Source organism: Hyla sarda, chromosome 3, assembly GCF_029499605.1.
Source record: "Hyla sarda isolate aHylSar1 chromosome 3, aHylSar1.hap1, whole genome shotgun sequence".
NCBI classification, from domain to species: domain Eukaryota; kingdom Metazoa; phylum Chordata; class Amphibia; order Anura; family Hylidae; genus Hyla; species Hyla sarda.
Window position 1 is genome coordinate 157,804,743 of NC_079191.1, and position 16,369 is coordinate 157,821,111.

Sequence of the window (16,369 nt, forward strand, 5' to 3'; positions counted from 1 at the left end):
AGGAGCAAATCCTCAGAGCAAACCTACCCAGCTTTGGACAGTTCATATTAAGCTTACTGTAAATGTGGAACCTTCTTTCCATTTTACAACCACTGATATGCGGTTTGCAACATGCTCAACGTTTCAGACCTCTCTCATGTGATGTATGGTCTGTGTATTCAAAATTAGGCTGCTTCCACCAGTCCTCATGTAATAGTGCCACTTCACATGTTTTTCCTTGATGCATCTAGTGTTTCTCATGTTAGCACCCATTTAAGGAAAAACATGTTGTCAAAAATTCAAAAACTTTTAATATGTTGTATATCTTGACAAAACATATACGTCATAAGAAAATTTTCAATTCCTTTTTATAGAAATCATGGCTTATAAAATCATGGCTTTGTCCAAGCTGAAGCACAGGCATGGACAAAGTGCAGTAAGTCCACTCCTCTGTGCTCTCTCCTGTCTGATAGTACTCCTCTGTGTTCTCTCCTGTCTGATAGCACCACTCGGTGCTCTCTCCTGTTTGATAGCACTCCTCTGTGCTCTCTCCTGTCAGAGAACTCCTCTATGCTCTCTCTCCTGTCTGATAGGACTCCTCTGTGCTCTCTCTATCCTGTCTGATAGTACTCCTCTGTGCTCTCGCCTGTCATAGTACTCCTCTGTGCTCTCTCTCCTGTCTGATAGCACTCTTCTGTGCTCTCTCCTGTCTGATAGTACTCCTCTGTGCTCTCTCCGGTCTGATAAGACTCCTCTGTGCTCTCTCTCCTGTCTGATAGCACTCCTCTGTGCTCTCTCTCCTGTCTGATAGGACTTCTCTGTGCTCTCTCTCCTGTATGATAGTACTCCTCTGTTCTCTCTCCTGTCTGAAAGCACTCCTCTGTGCTCTCTCCTGTCCTATCAGACAGGAGAGAGCACAGAGTAGTACTAGCCCACCCTCACTTACTGGACATTGTCCATGCCTGTGCTTTTCCTTGAACAAAGCAATGATTTTATAAGCCATGATTTCTATAAAAAAGAAATAGAAATAAAATGAAGTATATTAGAAAGGTTAATGTTTAACCAAGACGTACAACATATAAAAATTTTTTGTATCTGACAGTGCCCAATTAATATATCTCAGGTTAGAAACTATACATGGCCCACACTACTAACGGTAATGTGAAATACGTGGTGTTACTATAGTGATATCCAAAGGGTCATTAAATATAGAAACATAATGTGTCTTCAGAAAAGAATGTATATTATGAATAGTCCTTGGTCCTATCTTATATGAAGGATAGCTTTATGCCTATCCCATACATGCTTAAACTCCTTTACTGTATTTGCCACACCAATTTCTACAGGAAGGCCATTCAATGAATCCCCTATTATCTCAGTGAAGTAATACTTCCTCATTTTACTTTTAAGGGTTTGACAAGTTTGTGAACAAAATTTTAAAAAGTTACAAAAGCCAGTGAGTGTTTACAAGATTCCAGTCCAAGACTAGTGCAGACAGAGACAGACCGGGAGTTTTGGGAGACAGAATTGGAGTTACATGCTTGACCAAAATGAATATATACACGATCAGAACACAAAAGTGATGAAAGTGAAATTACTCACGTGGGACACATGATCCAAACTTTTCAGGGAATTCAGAGATTAAGTCATCATTAATCCGGTCCTTCATTGGCCCAAGAATAATTACTGGCCTGGAGTAGTTTACTAAGCAAAAAAACAAGACAACATAAAAAAGAAAGTTCAGTATCTATAGAAAACCTACAAAAAATATGCATTCTAGTTATGTGTAATAATGAAGTACATTTATAATGTAAAATGAGTTTGCAATTTTAAAATGTTATTTAGTACAGTACCCTTCCCTTCCTATGATGCAGATAAGCATTTTACAGTTTTTAAAAAGTTCTAACCTTCTTTGTTACTTAAAAATCTTACATTTATGTCTTATAATTAAGATATTAATTTGCTTGCGGGTATGTTCACACATTGAGGTTCTTATTTGCAATTATTGAATACAAAACAGGGAACAGATCATACATAGGATACGTAAAAAAGAACGAATGGGACATCTCAATGCAAATCCATTCCTGGCATCTTTAATAATTGCAATTAAAAGCCTGAACGTTTGACCACAGCCTCAACCTTCACCAATTCCTACAATTATTGGGACTTATAGGGGACTATTTATAGCAATCATTTGATTGCTAAAACTGTTCAGTGCTATGCATAGGCATAGGACTGATCAGTATTATGGGTGATCTTCTCTGGTCTGCTCGATATCAGACCAGTGAAGAAGACCCCGGGATGACTGCCAGAGCAGATCAGGAGACCCCCATCCACCATCTTGGATGATCATATCTCCGCAGAACGGCCAATCATCCTTCAGAACAACCGCATTGCCGCAGATGCCGTGATCTGTATTGGGATCTTAGGAGTTATTGGAAGACATCAGCGTGATCGCTGATGTCTGCCATTACTGGGGGGTCCATTAGTAAATGTACGTCCTGGTGCGTAAAGTCCCATCACATCAAGACTTACATTTACATCCATTGTCCTTAAGGGGTTTAAAGGATCAGAGCTTTTTTTTCCTGTATTCTGTCAGATTTGACTTAAAAAATTGTGCAGCATGCAGTTATCAATTTGACAGAAACAGTGTCAGATACCAATTTAACCTGTAAACAAAGAAAAAAGAGAAGGCCCAAAGAGGCGCCTAGTGCATTACCCTAAATATTGAATCAAAACCCCACATAAAGTGGGGACAAGTAGGGGGTCTGATGAATGGCCTGATGAATGGCCGCTCATCAGGAGCGTATATTACATACGCATATAACTTCAGTCTGAGGTAATAGTAGAGGAATCCGTGCAAGCCCGCAGGTCTTCAGGATGGATCCAAAGGGAGATCCTGTTGGTGAACTTGGTAGTGGAAAAAATTACCTTTAGCCAGGCGCTCGGGGATCCAAGGAGATCTCACAACCAAGTCATGGAGGTGGATATAGATTCAAGCAGCACTGCTCACTATTACACATGTGATGTACTCCTCAGCACTGAGGAGTACATCACATGTGTAATAGTGAGCAGTGCTGAGGAGTACATCACATGTGTAATAGTGAGCAGTGCTGAGGAGTACATCACATGTGTAATAGTGAGCAGTGCTGAGGAGTACATCACATGTGTAATAGTGAGCAGTGCTGAGGAGTACATCACATGTGTAATAGTGAGCAGTGCTGAGGAGTACATCACATGTGTAATAGTGAGCAGTGCTGAGGAGTACATCACATGTGTAATAGTGAGCAGTGCTGAGGAGTACATCACATGTGTAATAGTGAGCAGTGCTGAGGAGTACATCCCATGTGTAATAGTGAGCAGTGCTGCTTGAATCTATATCCACCTCCATGACTTGGTTGTGAGATCTCCTTGGATCCCTGAGCGCCTGGCTAAAGGTAATTTTTTCCACTACCAAGATACCAATTTAAGTAAGGGTGGGCTCACACTACGATTTTGCTATACGGTTTCACAAAAAAAACAAAAAACGTATGCAACTGTACAGAAAACCGTGTCCATAGACTTCCCATTCAAAACCGTATGCACCATAATGTATATGGTTGTCTCAGTATTTCAAACCACACTTTTTTTTACCTTTTTTTTCCAGACAGAAAACCGTGGTCTACCACGGTTTTTAGTCCGGGTGAAAAACCAAATCCTTTTTTTTTTTTTTTTTTTTTTTTTAAACATGGGAGTCAATGGGAACTGTACAGAACCGTATGTACGTAAAAACGTGGTGTGAACCCAGCCTTAATGGAGTCCTTTAAGCCATGATGCACATGTAAACAGACCCTAAAAGCTGACAGAATGCAATAGCGTACAGTATAATTATGGTATGAAGATCCAAGTGGTCTTTCACAAACCTTCTTGTTGATTGACAGGTTCGTATGACAAAACATACTCTTCTTGACCACCTGATAAGAAAAAATTGTTAATAGGACAAATTGAAAACAAAGAATTGCTTACATCTTAAGTTATCCATGCATAAAGGACTAGGTGAATAAAACTATCCGTATTTCTGCCTGATCTGATGATGAACCCAGTAAGCATGTTACATAGAGCGCTGACAATGAACGATAAATATACAATATGTTGTTTTGATGATCAGAAGTGAGGGGAGACTTTTAAATACTGATGGGTATCTCCTTCTTGTTGGGAATGAGGCACTTAAAATAAGAAATAATAAGACTGTCTAGGTAAAGATAAATACATTCTAACATAAGAAATTACAGTAATATTTTTAGTAACAAGCATTGCACAAATGATGTAACACATCACAAAAGAAACCATACAAAGTAAAGGAACATGCAGCTATAAATGAAAATGTGTGAAACTGTTTATTTTACCACCTCTTCCAAGCAACTAATAAATGAACAACTTGTTCATGGTTACTGTAAAGAGGCAGTCTGCAAATTGACAACAAGACAGGAACTTTGCAATGATGTGCAATGAAGATTGTACCTAGACTCTAGGGCAGTGTTTCCCAACCAGGGTGCCTCCAGATGTTGCAAAACTACAACTCCCAGCATGCCTGGACAACCTTTGGCTGTCCAGGCATTCTGGGAGTTGTAGTTTTGCAACAGCTGGAGGCACCCTGGTTGGGAAACACTGCTCTAGGGTGTAACTCTGTACATACGAATAGGTATGTCTACTAAAATGTCAATAGAGTGGATGTGCTTCTACAAACACCTAAGTATACAGTATACAGACCTAAGGCCTCTTATGCAAACAAACAGATCCAAAACAGAGCAGTGCCTAAAACTTCTATAAGGGAACTGTTTGAAAGCCTATGCAATTCTCGCACAATTGTAAATAAGCAAAACAGTACAGTTTTTAATATATTTAGGGCTCGTTCACATCTGCATTCAAAGCAGAGTTCGAGAGTTCTGTTCGCAGGCTCCATTCAAATGACAGGATATGAGCAGAGGAAAATAAAATTGATCTTTTTCTCCACCCAACTCCTGCAATACAACAAACACCAGACGGAAACCTGAAGAACATGATTCAAAGACAATGGGACCAATATAGACCAGTTCATGCCTGTTGTGCAACAGACCTGATCAGCTCCATTGTAGCCCCGGATTGAGTCTATGACAGAGCTCCCTGAATGGATCTGAACACTTTGCACTAAGCTTCGTTTATAAGGGGTATTCCCATCGGAACATGTATGGCATATATCTACAGGACATGCTACAGAAACAAGATAGCAGTGCTATGCTATTTACATAGTTCCCAATAACCTCTAAGAAGTTACTTAAACTGTGTAAACCAGTCCATTCTGCAGTATTTGGCATCCTGACCACCTCCAGCGATTTCAATATAGGCACAGATCCCAGACATTTAAGGCATATCCTGTAGATACATCATAAATGTCCAGATGGGAATAAACTGGACTAAACTGTCAAACATTGATAAATGCAAAATTACACTTAAAGCGTACCTGTCATAGTGCAAAAAAAAGAAAAAAGTGATATGTTACTCAGGACCCAATCCTGATCATGTGCATATAATTTTTATGTGTCTCGGACCTATATATCCAGAGATATAAGCATTTATCTGCTGGTGAGTTACTTTTTCATTGTGCAGGCTGGAGGGGGCGTGTCAGTCTGTCTCCCTCACAGGAGCAAGCCTGGGCAGTCAGCCAATCAGTACTCTCTACTCTGTAACCCTTTCCTCTCTGGTTTTATGCTGTCATGTGTCAGAGGAAGATACTTGGAGCTTGCCTGCAGTAATCAGAAGACATTATGGTGAATTCATAACAGGATAAAATGTATAAATATAAGAATAGATCTTTATAAAATTAGTGCAAGGATTTTTTAGATAAAAGTACAGCATTTTTATGAATACATTTTCTATCTGTTTTATCTTCTCCTAGTAAAGCTGGATGCTAATCAGCATAGCTGTCACTGTGTGTCATTCATCTTTCACAGACTCCTGAATGTCTGATCAACTTCTTTGTCATTCAGGAGTCCGAGAAAGCTTTGACTATTTCAGCATGCTGGGAGTTGTAGTTAATAACAAATGAAGCTGCAATGTTTGTAAATAACTGTGTTAGAGCAGTGTTGCCTCCAGCTGTTTTAAAACTACAGCTCCCAGCATGTCCACACATCCTTTATCTGTAGTTTTGCATACACAATAGAAATCTCCTATACTGGATACAGGTATGCTTTATGGCCGGTATCCAGTATGCTGTAAAATCTAGACTAGTCTGTCTGGCTAAACGACAGGCGACCCCCTAGTGGTGGCTATTTTGAGCTTGAATTTCTGGTGAAAATGTAAATTTTTTTAACAGGTGTATATTGTGAAATGTCATATTATAATGAGTCCTGCAATATATGAAAAGTTTTTAAAAATTACAGTGCCTCTTTAAAGGGAACCAATCACCACATTTGAGCCCCTGTAACCATTAAAAACACCCTCCTAGAGCAGGGGTTCTTAACCTGGGTTTGATCGAACCCCAGGGGTTCGGTGAGTCAGTCCCGGGGGTTCGGTGGGGGAGGTCGCAACAGGACAGGCAAACCAAGCAATTGCTTGGGGCCCCGAGCTGGCCCGGGTCCCCGAGCAGAGCCGGTGTTTGCCCGTCCTGTAGCCACAGGGCAATTCCCCCCATCACTATTAACTCCCTGCGGCCACGCGTTAAGTTTAAAAAAATGCAGGGCCGCCGGGACATAGTGCACACCGGGACGTCACTGACGTCCCGTGCGTGCGCCCATGGAAATGAAGGCACCGAGGACCGGAGGATAGAGAAGGAGGAAGACGCGCACTGGCCAGCTTGGTAAGTGACCAGCGGCATGTCATCTTCGGTGTTCGTAGCACTGAAGGGGGCAGTACACAGGCATACAGCCTCCAGCCATACACTGTATATGGCTGGAGGCTGTATGTCTGTGGGGAACACTGCCTACATCAGTGGTCTTCAACCTGTGGACCTCCAGATGTTGCAAAACTACAACTGCTAGCATGCATGCTGGGACTTGTAGTTTTGCAACATCTGGAGGTCCGCAGGTTGAAGACCACTGGCCTGCCTAATGTGGTGGAACACTGCCTACCTAATGTGGTGGAAACACTGCCTGCCTAATGTGGGGGGGAACACTGCCTGCCTAATGTGGGGGGGAACACTGCCTGCCTAATGTGGGGGGGAACACTGCCTGCCTAATGTGGGGGGGAACACTGCCTGCCTAATGTGGGGGGGGGGGGGGACTGCCTGCCTAATGTGGGGGGGGGGGAGAACACTGCCTGCCTAATGTGGGGGGGGGGGGGAAACACTGCCTGCCTAATGTGGGGGGGGGGGGGAACACTGCCTGCCTAATGTGGGGGGGGGGGGGAACACTGCCTGCCTAATGTGGGGGGGGGAACACTGCCTGCCTAATGTGGGGGGGGGAACACTGCCTGCCTAATGTGGGGGGGGGGGGAACACTGCCTGCCTAATGTGGGGGGGGGGGAACACTGCCTGCCTAATGTGGGGGGGGGGGGGAACACTGCCTGCCTAATGTGGGGGGGGGAACACTGCCTGCCTAATGTGGGGGGGGGGGGAACACTGCCTGCCTAATGTGGGGGGGGGGGGGGAGAAACACTGCCTACCTAATGTGGGGGGGGGGGGGGGGGAGGAGAACACTGCCTGCCTAATGTGGGGGGGGGGGGGAACACTGCCTGCCTAATGTGGGGGGGGGGGAACACTGCCTGCCTAATGTGGGGGAACACTGCCTGCCTAATGTGGGGGGGGGGGGGGAACACTGCCTGCCTAATGTGGGGGAACACTGCCTGCCAAATGTGGGGGAACACTGCCTCCTAAATGTGGGGGAACACTGCCATTGTTGCAAAAATGACATGAGAGTGGCACATGCCAAGGTAAAGCCGCGCATTTCTGAACTGGTCTCTGAAAGACAACAGCAGAAGTCACACTGATTTGCAGAAAATATTCATTATGTTTTTGTGTGAAAATCATGTTTTCATGGTTTTGTTCTTTATGGTTTTGTTCATTTTGTGCACCTATGTATAAATATATACCTCCTATGTTTTGAATTTGAAAAAATCATATTTTATCTTTCCAATTAAGGCTGGGTTCACACTACGTTTTGTCCCATACGGGAGCGCATACGGCAGGGGGGAGCTAAAAGCTCGCGCTCCCGTATGTCACCGTATGCGCTCCCGTATGCCATTCATTTCAATGAGCCGACCGGAGTGAAACGTTCGGTCCGGTCGGCTCATTTTTGCGCCGTATGCGCTTTTACAACCGGACCTAAAACTGTGGTCAACCACGGTTTTAGGTCCGGTTGTAAAAGCGCATACGGCGCAAAAATGAGCCGACCGGACCGAACGTTTCACTCCGGTCGGCTCATTGAAATGAATGGCATACGGGAGCGCATACGGTGACATACGGGAGCGCGAGATTCTAGCTCCCCCCTGCCGTATGCGCTCCCGTATGGGACAAAACGTAGTGTGAACCCAGCCTAAGAAGGGTTCGGTGAATGCGCATATGAAACTGGTGGGGTTCAGTACCTCCAACAAGGTTAAGAACCACTGGTCTAGAGCATTAAACAAACGTTCCTACCATGTTTTTATAGTTTTTGCTGATGACTGTAATCTTCAGAAAATGAGGTTATAAAACATCCAGTGCTGTATGCAAATTCAGCTCAAGTAAAGTAGTCCCCTACTGAGTTTGCAAATAGTGACCGTGCCCAGGGCTGTAATCACTCCCCTCCTGTCCTAAACACACCTACATTGGTGTGATTAACAGCCTGGGCATGGAGGAATCTTCGGCTCTGCTACATGTCTCCTGCAGGCCCAAAATCATAACAAGCTCTGTATAGCAAACGCTAGTGTCTAAATACTGCTTCACTGCCTCTGGGTCCTAGCACCGCCAGATTCTTCCCCTCCTCTGCTCCCCAGCAGTGAATGTAGCCTTGGACTGTATACAGCTGATCAGCAGGGACAGACAGTGTAGGAGTGTTTAGAACAGGAGGGGAGTGATTACAGCCCTGGGCAAGGTGACTACTTGCAAACTCCGCACCGCCCAGGGGACTACTTGAGCTGCATTTGCATACAGCACGAGATGTTTTATAACCTCATTTTCTGAAGATTACAGTCATCAGCAACAACTATAAAAACATGGTAGGAACTTTTGTTTAATGCTCTAGGAGGAATTTTTTAATGGTTACAGGGGCACAAATGTGGTGATTGGTTTCCTTTAAAAGATATATCTCACAAATGTATATATTTAACAATTTTTAACGCCCCAATTCATTTACAGCTAAAAACTAGAAACAAACTGAGTAGTCAGATCCGGCAGTCACACTATTCTCTGTCTCTCTCTTACAATAACTTACACCTAGTGTAGGGACAGATGAAATACAACATAGCTGTAGGAGCAGATTACCGAGTTTGTTTACAGTATGTGACATTCGAGAGCTATAGTACAGCACATGAGTTCTGTACACAAACCTGAAGAATCATTTTTACATCAAGGGTACTTGAAAAGTTACATTTTTAATTTCAAATATATCTGCTCAATTACATTTTAGGTTGACCACTGCAACCAAGTCTTAGAACATTTAATTTGTAAAAAGACATAGTAAGTATCACATCATTCACTACTATAGTAGTCAAAAGCAGAACATACCCACAATTCAGCACATTGCACATTCAGCATGCTTTTATCATAATGCATCCACCATACCAGCGTTACACACAATCAAAAACAACATATACTTAACATGGATGAATGACATGTATGTATTTAGATATAAGATTACAAACTATAAAGTGTATGTGTACCTCTAAAGACCATCTTAATGTATTAGTGCATAAATATTGAAAAATGTTGAGTAACTGCTCATACCTGACATACATTAGATGTCACATACTGTATCTAGTACTGCTTCTCAGATACAGCCTGAACTTGGTAAATTTCCAAAGGAAAAAGACTATCATTCTAAAGAGCAAATCATCATTAAAGGTACTGAAAATATCAAGGAGTTTTATACTATATGTTAAACTTTAGAGCCACATTTAACTTTGATTGATGATTGAAGCCACATTCAATTAAAAGAAAATAAATAGAAAGAACATACAATGCATTCAGAGAGTTTTCCGACCCTTTCATTTTTTTCACATTTTGGTATGCTGTGGCCATGTGCATTGAAAGGCCTTGGTATGAGAAGTGACAGATGGGAGAAATTCCAGAAAAGTGCAACACTCCACACTGGGCTTTATGGGAGCTGAAAAAAGACTCTCCTCAATAAGACAAGAAATCTTGCAAAAGTACCAAATGGACTCTCTGACTTTGAGAAGAGAAAAAAAAATTATCTAAATAAAAAAACACAGTAAGAACAAGCGAGAATAACCGTCTTGGCACTGTACTCCTATTGACAGTTTGGAGAGTGATGCACGAGAGAGGAGTATGTGGCAGCGTGATATCAGATGTGCTCTTACAGAATCCGTAAATATGTATAAAATAGAAAATTGTAGTACAAGCACTCACCAGGTTAGATGCAAAACACTTTATTTTAGTTTAGTATTTTGCTACGTGCACTATGTGTGAAAAGTGAACTAAAGCGTGTTTTGCATCTAACCTGGCGAGTGCTTATACATAAAAATAAAAAACATGATTGAAAATTTCAGCCTCAATACTAAACATCATGTCAGGAGGGAGCAAGGCCATCATCATCACCTGCCCAATACCATCCCCTACAGTGAATCATGGTGGGGTCAGGGTAGAGGGAAAACTTAATGGACTACAGAGATACTCCCAAAAAAAACCTAATACAATGGACTCTGGACCTCAGACTGGGCCGCAGGTTCACCTTCTAACAAGGAGACTACTCTAAGTACAGAGTTAAAGAGGCACTGTCATTGTTAAAAACTTTTCATATATTGCAGGACTCCTTATAATATGACATTTCACAATATACACCTGTTAATTTTTTTTTACATTTTCACCTGAAATTCAAGCTCAAAATAGCCACCAGTAGGGGTCGCCTGTCTTTTAGCCATACAGACTAGACTAGATTTTACAGCATACTGGATACCGGCCGTAAAGCATACCGGTATTCAGTATAGGAGATTTCTATTGTGTATGCAAAACTACAGATAAAGGATGTGTGGACATGCTGGGAGCTGTAGTTTTAAAACAGCTGGAGGCAACACTGCTCTAACACAGTTATTTACAAACATTGCAGCTTCAGTTGTTACTAAACAACAACTCCCAGCATGCTGAAATAGTCAAAGCTTTCTCGGACTCCTGAATGACAAAGAAGTTGATCAGATATTCAGGAGTCTGTGAAAGATGAATGACACACATAGTGACAGCTATGCTGATTAGCATCCAGCTTTACTAGGAGAAGATAAAACAGATAGAACGTAGTCATAAAAATCCTGTACTTTTATCTAAAAAATCCTTGCACTAATTTTATAAAGATCTATTCTTATATTTATACATTTTATCCTGTTATGAATTCACCATAATGTCTTCTGATTACTGCAGGCAAGCTCCAAGTATCTTCCTCTGACACAGCATAAAACCAGAGAGGAAAGGGTTACAGAGTAGAGAGTACTGATTGGCTGACTGCACAGGCTTGCTCCTGTGAGGGAGACAGACACGCCCCCTTCAGTCTGCACAATGAAAAGGTAACTCACCAGTAGATAAATGCTTATATCTCTGGATATATAGGTCCGAGACACAAAAATTATATGCACATGATCAGGATTGGGTCCTGAGTAACATATCACTTGTTTTCTTTTTTTTTGCACTGATAGGTAGGCTTTAAGACAACTTAGGAGTGGCTTATGGACAACTTTGTCATTTTCTTTGAGTGGCCCAGCTGGAGCAATGACTTCAACCCACGCAAACATCTCTGAAGAGAGGTCAACATTCACATCCACAGACTGTGCCAATCCAATCTGACAGGGCTTGAGAATCTGGCAAAGAACTGCAGAAAATTCCTAAATCCTTGTAACATTATACCCAAGAAGACTGGGGGCTGTATTTGCTCCAACCAAGTACTGATGTCAATATTTTAGTTTTACCTTTTCAATCAAATTAGCAAAAATGTATAAAATTCTGTTTTCACTTTGTCATTATGGGGTATGATGGGGAATGATGGGGGAAAACTTGATCTATCTTTTAAAATTTAGCACAAGATAACAAAATATAAAAAATGGTAAAGATTTTCTGAATGCATTGTAAATTTAAAGAAAAGAAAAAAATCTCAAACCTGCAACATTTGTAGATATTTTAAATGTAGTATTGGACATATTGGTATAATGCCATCCAAACAGGCAAAGTTAAGTGTCCAGAACATGTCTGCAATATTGCCAGGGTGGATGCCGTATTGTAACCTGTGCATATGGTCATAACTGAGGGCTCATATCGTAAGCTACAACAGCTCATGGATGCGAGCCACATGCAGCACCCAAGCTACTGGTCGGAAACCATTGCTTTATGTAATACTCACATTGCAATAAAGACCAATGTAAGTAAAGCACAGTGCCAGCAATATTGCTCAATTTTTCAAGCTGACCATTTCATTGTGTAAATGAAAATGATTAAAAATAGAATAAAATTCTTGTCAAAATTTTAATTTTTTTATTTTACTTATGATCTTTCATCATTCTGACAAAAACGTTCAAACAATAACATGCAGCAGTTACAAAAAATAACTCATGCAAGTCAAATATTATACTTTAAGAAACCTCATTAAAACTTCCCAGAAAATAAATACAAAACTGCAACATATTAAGCCATGTTCACATATTGAGGCGTTGCCTATAGTAAATCCAACTTGCATATTACAAGATAATTTGATGCAGAATGCTGATCATAAAATGATTGTGCAGATGATAATTCTCACAAGGATTTACCCCATTGTCATTCATTATGGTTCCATGTATGCTTTTTTTCCATGGCATAGACAAGTCTGAGAATTTTTTTTTTTTTACACAGCGCTTGTGAATGGGGTATACCATATTTCCATTCATTGGATGCAGAAAGTTAAAAGATCTGATGAGGATTTAAGTGCAGAATCTTGTCTAAATCCCAAACATATGAACTCAGGCTTATAAAAAAAGAATGTTTTTATGATTTTAATGTTTGAAACTATGTCTGGAAGAGCATTCTGAGGTTTCTAAGTATATTTTGCAGATAAAATAGTAATGTAATAGACCTTGTGAACATCCATACTCATCTGTAATCAAGATTACTTTCATATAGACAGCGGGAAAAAAAAAAGAAATTGAAGACAATTTAAACATCTTCAATTATTATGCAATGCATAAAGGAGAAGGTAAACCAATTTTATATACCAATATTTTTCAATGTATTAAATTTACAACTCCTTTATACTGTGCCATGTAACATGGCTGAACCTACAGCTTTGTATACCAGTGATTCAGAATAATCCTTCATGGTAAAAGACAAATGCATGCTGTATTTGACTTGAATGTTTGACATTGATAGAAAGTATAGTAAGAACAAAACGGGACTAAAAATACAAGAAGCTTAAATCACTTACGGTAACTACTTTCACTATCGCTGGCATTAGAGGTTACATGTTCTGAAATGCAACATAAATTGGAGAAAAAAAATGAGGGACACAAACATTAAATGGGCACAAAACAAAACAAAAAAAAAGCAATATATTAATGCAACACAAAAAGACTAATGTATACACTGATAAAACTGATAAAAACAATGGAAGGAATTGGGGTTGTTCACATCAAGTTTATTGCCTTTAATTTACGTGAAGTATACTTTTAACAGAGGCTGCCCACAGGAATCCATTGTTTAATAAACTGTATTGCCTTTAGTTAACTGTTTTAAGTACAATAAATGGACGTTTAATGCTAAAAGTTTCTGATGTACAATGGATACCATAGAGTTGCATCCATTACCCATAGACTGTAAAAAATATACATATTTATTTTTAATGAACACTGTAGGAGGAAACAGCATAATCTACTATACTACTGGATCCCTTTTTTGCAATTTACTGATAGGGGCCAAAGGGAAATTTTTTGCATTCTTCAGACTACTTAAAATATGGACACCATTAGGCCACGTTAGGGATGTAAGAAAAAAATCGATTTGTGCGATTATCGCGATTTTTCACTTGCCGATACTGAATCGATTCAAAATATTTTTGAATCGATTCTTTTAGTGATGTGGAATTTGTATCTACTGATGCACAGAACAGCATGTCCCGGGCATCAGGAGATACAAGTTCCACATTTTGTCAGCCGGATCTGACACGGCGGCGCTCTGGGTGTACGGAGCGGGCTCCGACTCGTGCCCGCTCCGTACTCTGTGGCCCCCGGCTGATTTCAGTAGCCGGGGGCCGCTAATGCATCACCGCTGCTAATATCCAGCATGCGGTGCTCTGCAGTGTGTATGGAGCGGTCTCCCGACTCGTGCCCGCTCCATACTCTGCCGCCGCTAATAGCCAGCATTCGGCGATCGCCGTGGCTGGCTATTAACCCTTTAGATCGCCGCTGTCAAAGCTGACATCGGCGTCTAAAGGGATCTGTGTATGCTCCCTGGTGGGCTAGTGGGGTGGATCGCCCCCCCGCAGCGCGATCGCGGGCGATCCACTGTGGAGGTAGCCGGAGGGCTTACCTCTGCTTCCCTGCTCTCCGTGGCTCTGTCATTGATAGAGCCTGAATCTAATGATTCCTAAAAGACTAATAAAGTGTATAAAAAAATTAAGTAAAAATAAAGTTTTAATAAAAGTGTAAAAGACATTGTTTTTTAGACAGAATCGGGATATATCGTCACCTAGACGGTATCGCGATATATCGAATCGCCACACTAGTATCGCGATTCAAAACCTATCGCCAAATTCTTGGAGATTCACACCCCTGGGCCACGTTCACATGACAGAATTTCCAAGTGGAATCTGGCACTAAAATTCTGCGGCACCGTGCATCCTTTGAAGTGTGCCTCGGAAATCCCGATTCCAGCCTCTGCCAAAAGAATTCACAATTCAATTATTTCAACAGAATCTGCTCGGAAATGCATTCCCGTCTTTGTAATCAGAGCTGTTCTAGCGCCAGAATGTTCTGCCTGCGTCTGCCATTTGTGGAATGTTGCACATGTTCCCCAGACATTCTGCAAACTTTCTGCTTTGTGATCATAGCCTTAAGAGTGGACACCAGGAATTATTCCTGTGTACATGCTAATCTCAAACGTGATGTTAACAGACCCTTACACATATAACAGTAGGAAGAAATAATGGAAAAAAGAATTAAGTAAAGAAAAGTATATCTTTTTTGTCACCTTCCCCAGTTGCCACAACTCTGTTAGTCAAAGTAGTAAACTTTATTAGCAAACCTATGAGAATACACCTAGTCTAGGCAGAGTATACCTAAAAGGAAAAAAGGTCTGTGGCTATTGGTGGCCCTCAGAGAAGGAGACAGAAGATGACACTAAGGAGCGACAAGAAAAAACTAAAGAGGGTGAAAGTTGTTATGAGAAGGTCACTTAAGATCTGCTATGAATTTATGATGCCTATCTGTGCCTACAGGCTCTTGAGGTGTAAATTTGGGAAGTTGACACTGTATCCCATATTAGGTCTGGCTGAAGTTTTAGGCCTGGGATACTGTAACTCTTTGTAGCACTACAAGTTGATTTAAACCAACCAAGCCACAGCTGCAACTAAAGCAATACATTTAAGGGGTATTCCAGGAGTTTTTTTTACTTGACTATGCTACAGAGGCTGTAAAGTTAGTGTAGTTAATAATATAGTATCTGTACCTGTGCTTGACGGTTTTCTCACAATTCTTCTGTGATTTTCACCCCAATATTTATTTTTAACAGCATACAAAATTACTGTTGCCTCAGATTTTCCCAGCTTGCAATGCGGCTGAGACCTGACTCACTAGTCAGCTGATGACAGGGAGCCTGTCTGCTTCAACTGGTGGAGAGATCAATCTGTTACTAATGCAACAGCTGTAGGCACCCCGATTGAAAACCACAGGTCTTTTGAATGGATGCAGCTCATTTATGTTTCAATGGGCGGGGTGGCAGATGTGTGGGAGGGAGGAAAATTGAATTATGGGATTTGTAGGCAAAAGAGAAAACTCAAACAGGAAATACCAGTTCACAAAAAGCTAGCCACAGTGTTGTGGTACTCTCACAACATAGCCATTTAGTCCCAAGACAAGCGCAGATCCTTCCTAAGCATGTCCATTACCGTCTGGCAGGTACGTACTAAAATCACCTTATGGTGGATAACCCCTTTAAATTGTATGCAATCTTGTAGACTGCAGTTGTCACTAAATAATTAAAATCAACCTGTAGCATTACAAGACATTGCAGTCAGAGTCCAACAAAACATTTGAATAATTTAATGTAAATAATACA

The 16,369-nt window shown here is 41.2% G+C and overlaps 1 protein-coding gene across 25 annotated transcripts in view; it reads right to left on the bottom strand.

The window, feature by feature from the left end:
- Positions 1-16,369, bottom strand: part of DLG1 (discs large MAGUK scaffold protein 1) — a 296,709-nt gene that overhangs the window by 7,375 nt on the left and 272,965 nt on the right. For 12 of the 25 annotated variants that reach the window (XM_056565340.1, XM_056565338.1, XM_056565346.1 and 9 more), the window contains 4 exons: positions 13,524-13,565; positions 13,176-13,211; positions 3,882-3,932; positions 1,582-1,683 (listed from right to left, as the gene is read on the bottom strand). In XM_056565340.1, the coding sequence (XP_056421315.1) occupies positions 1,582-1,683; positions 3,882-3,932; positions 13,176-13,211; positions 13,524-13,565 (231 nt within the window). The remainder of the gene's footprint in view (positions 1-1,581; positions 1,684-3,881; positions 3,933-13,175; positions 13,212-13,523; positions 13,566-16,369) is intronic. The other 13 variants (XM_056565342.1, XM_056565341.1, XM_056565352.1 and 10 more) reach the window with 3 other exon arrangements.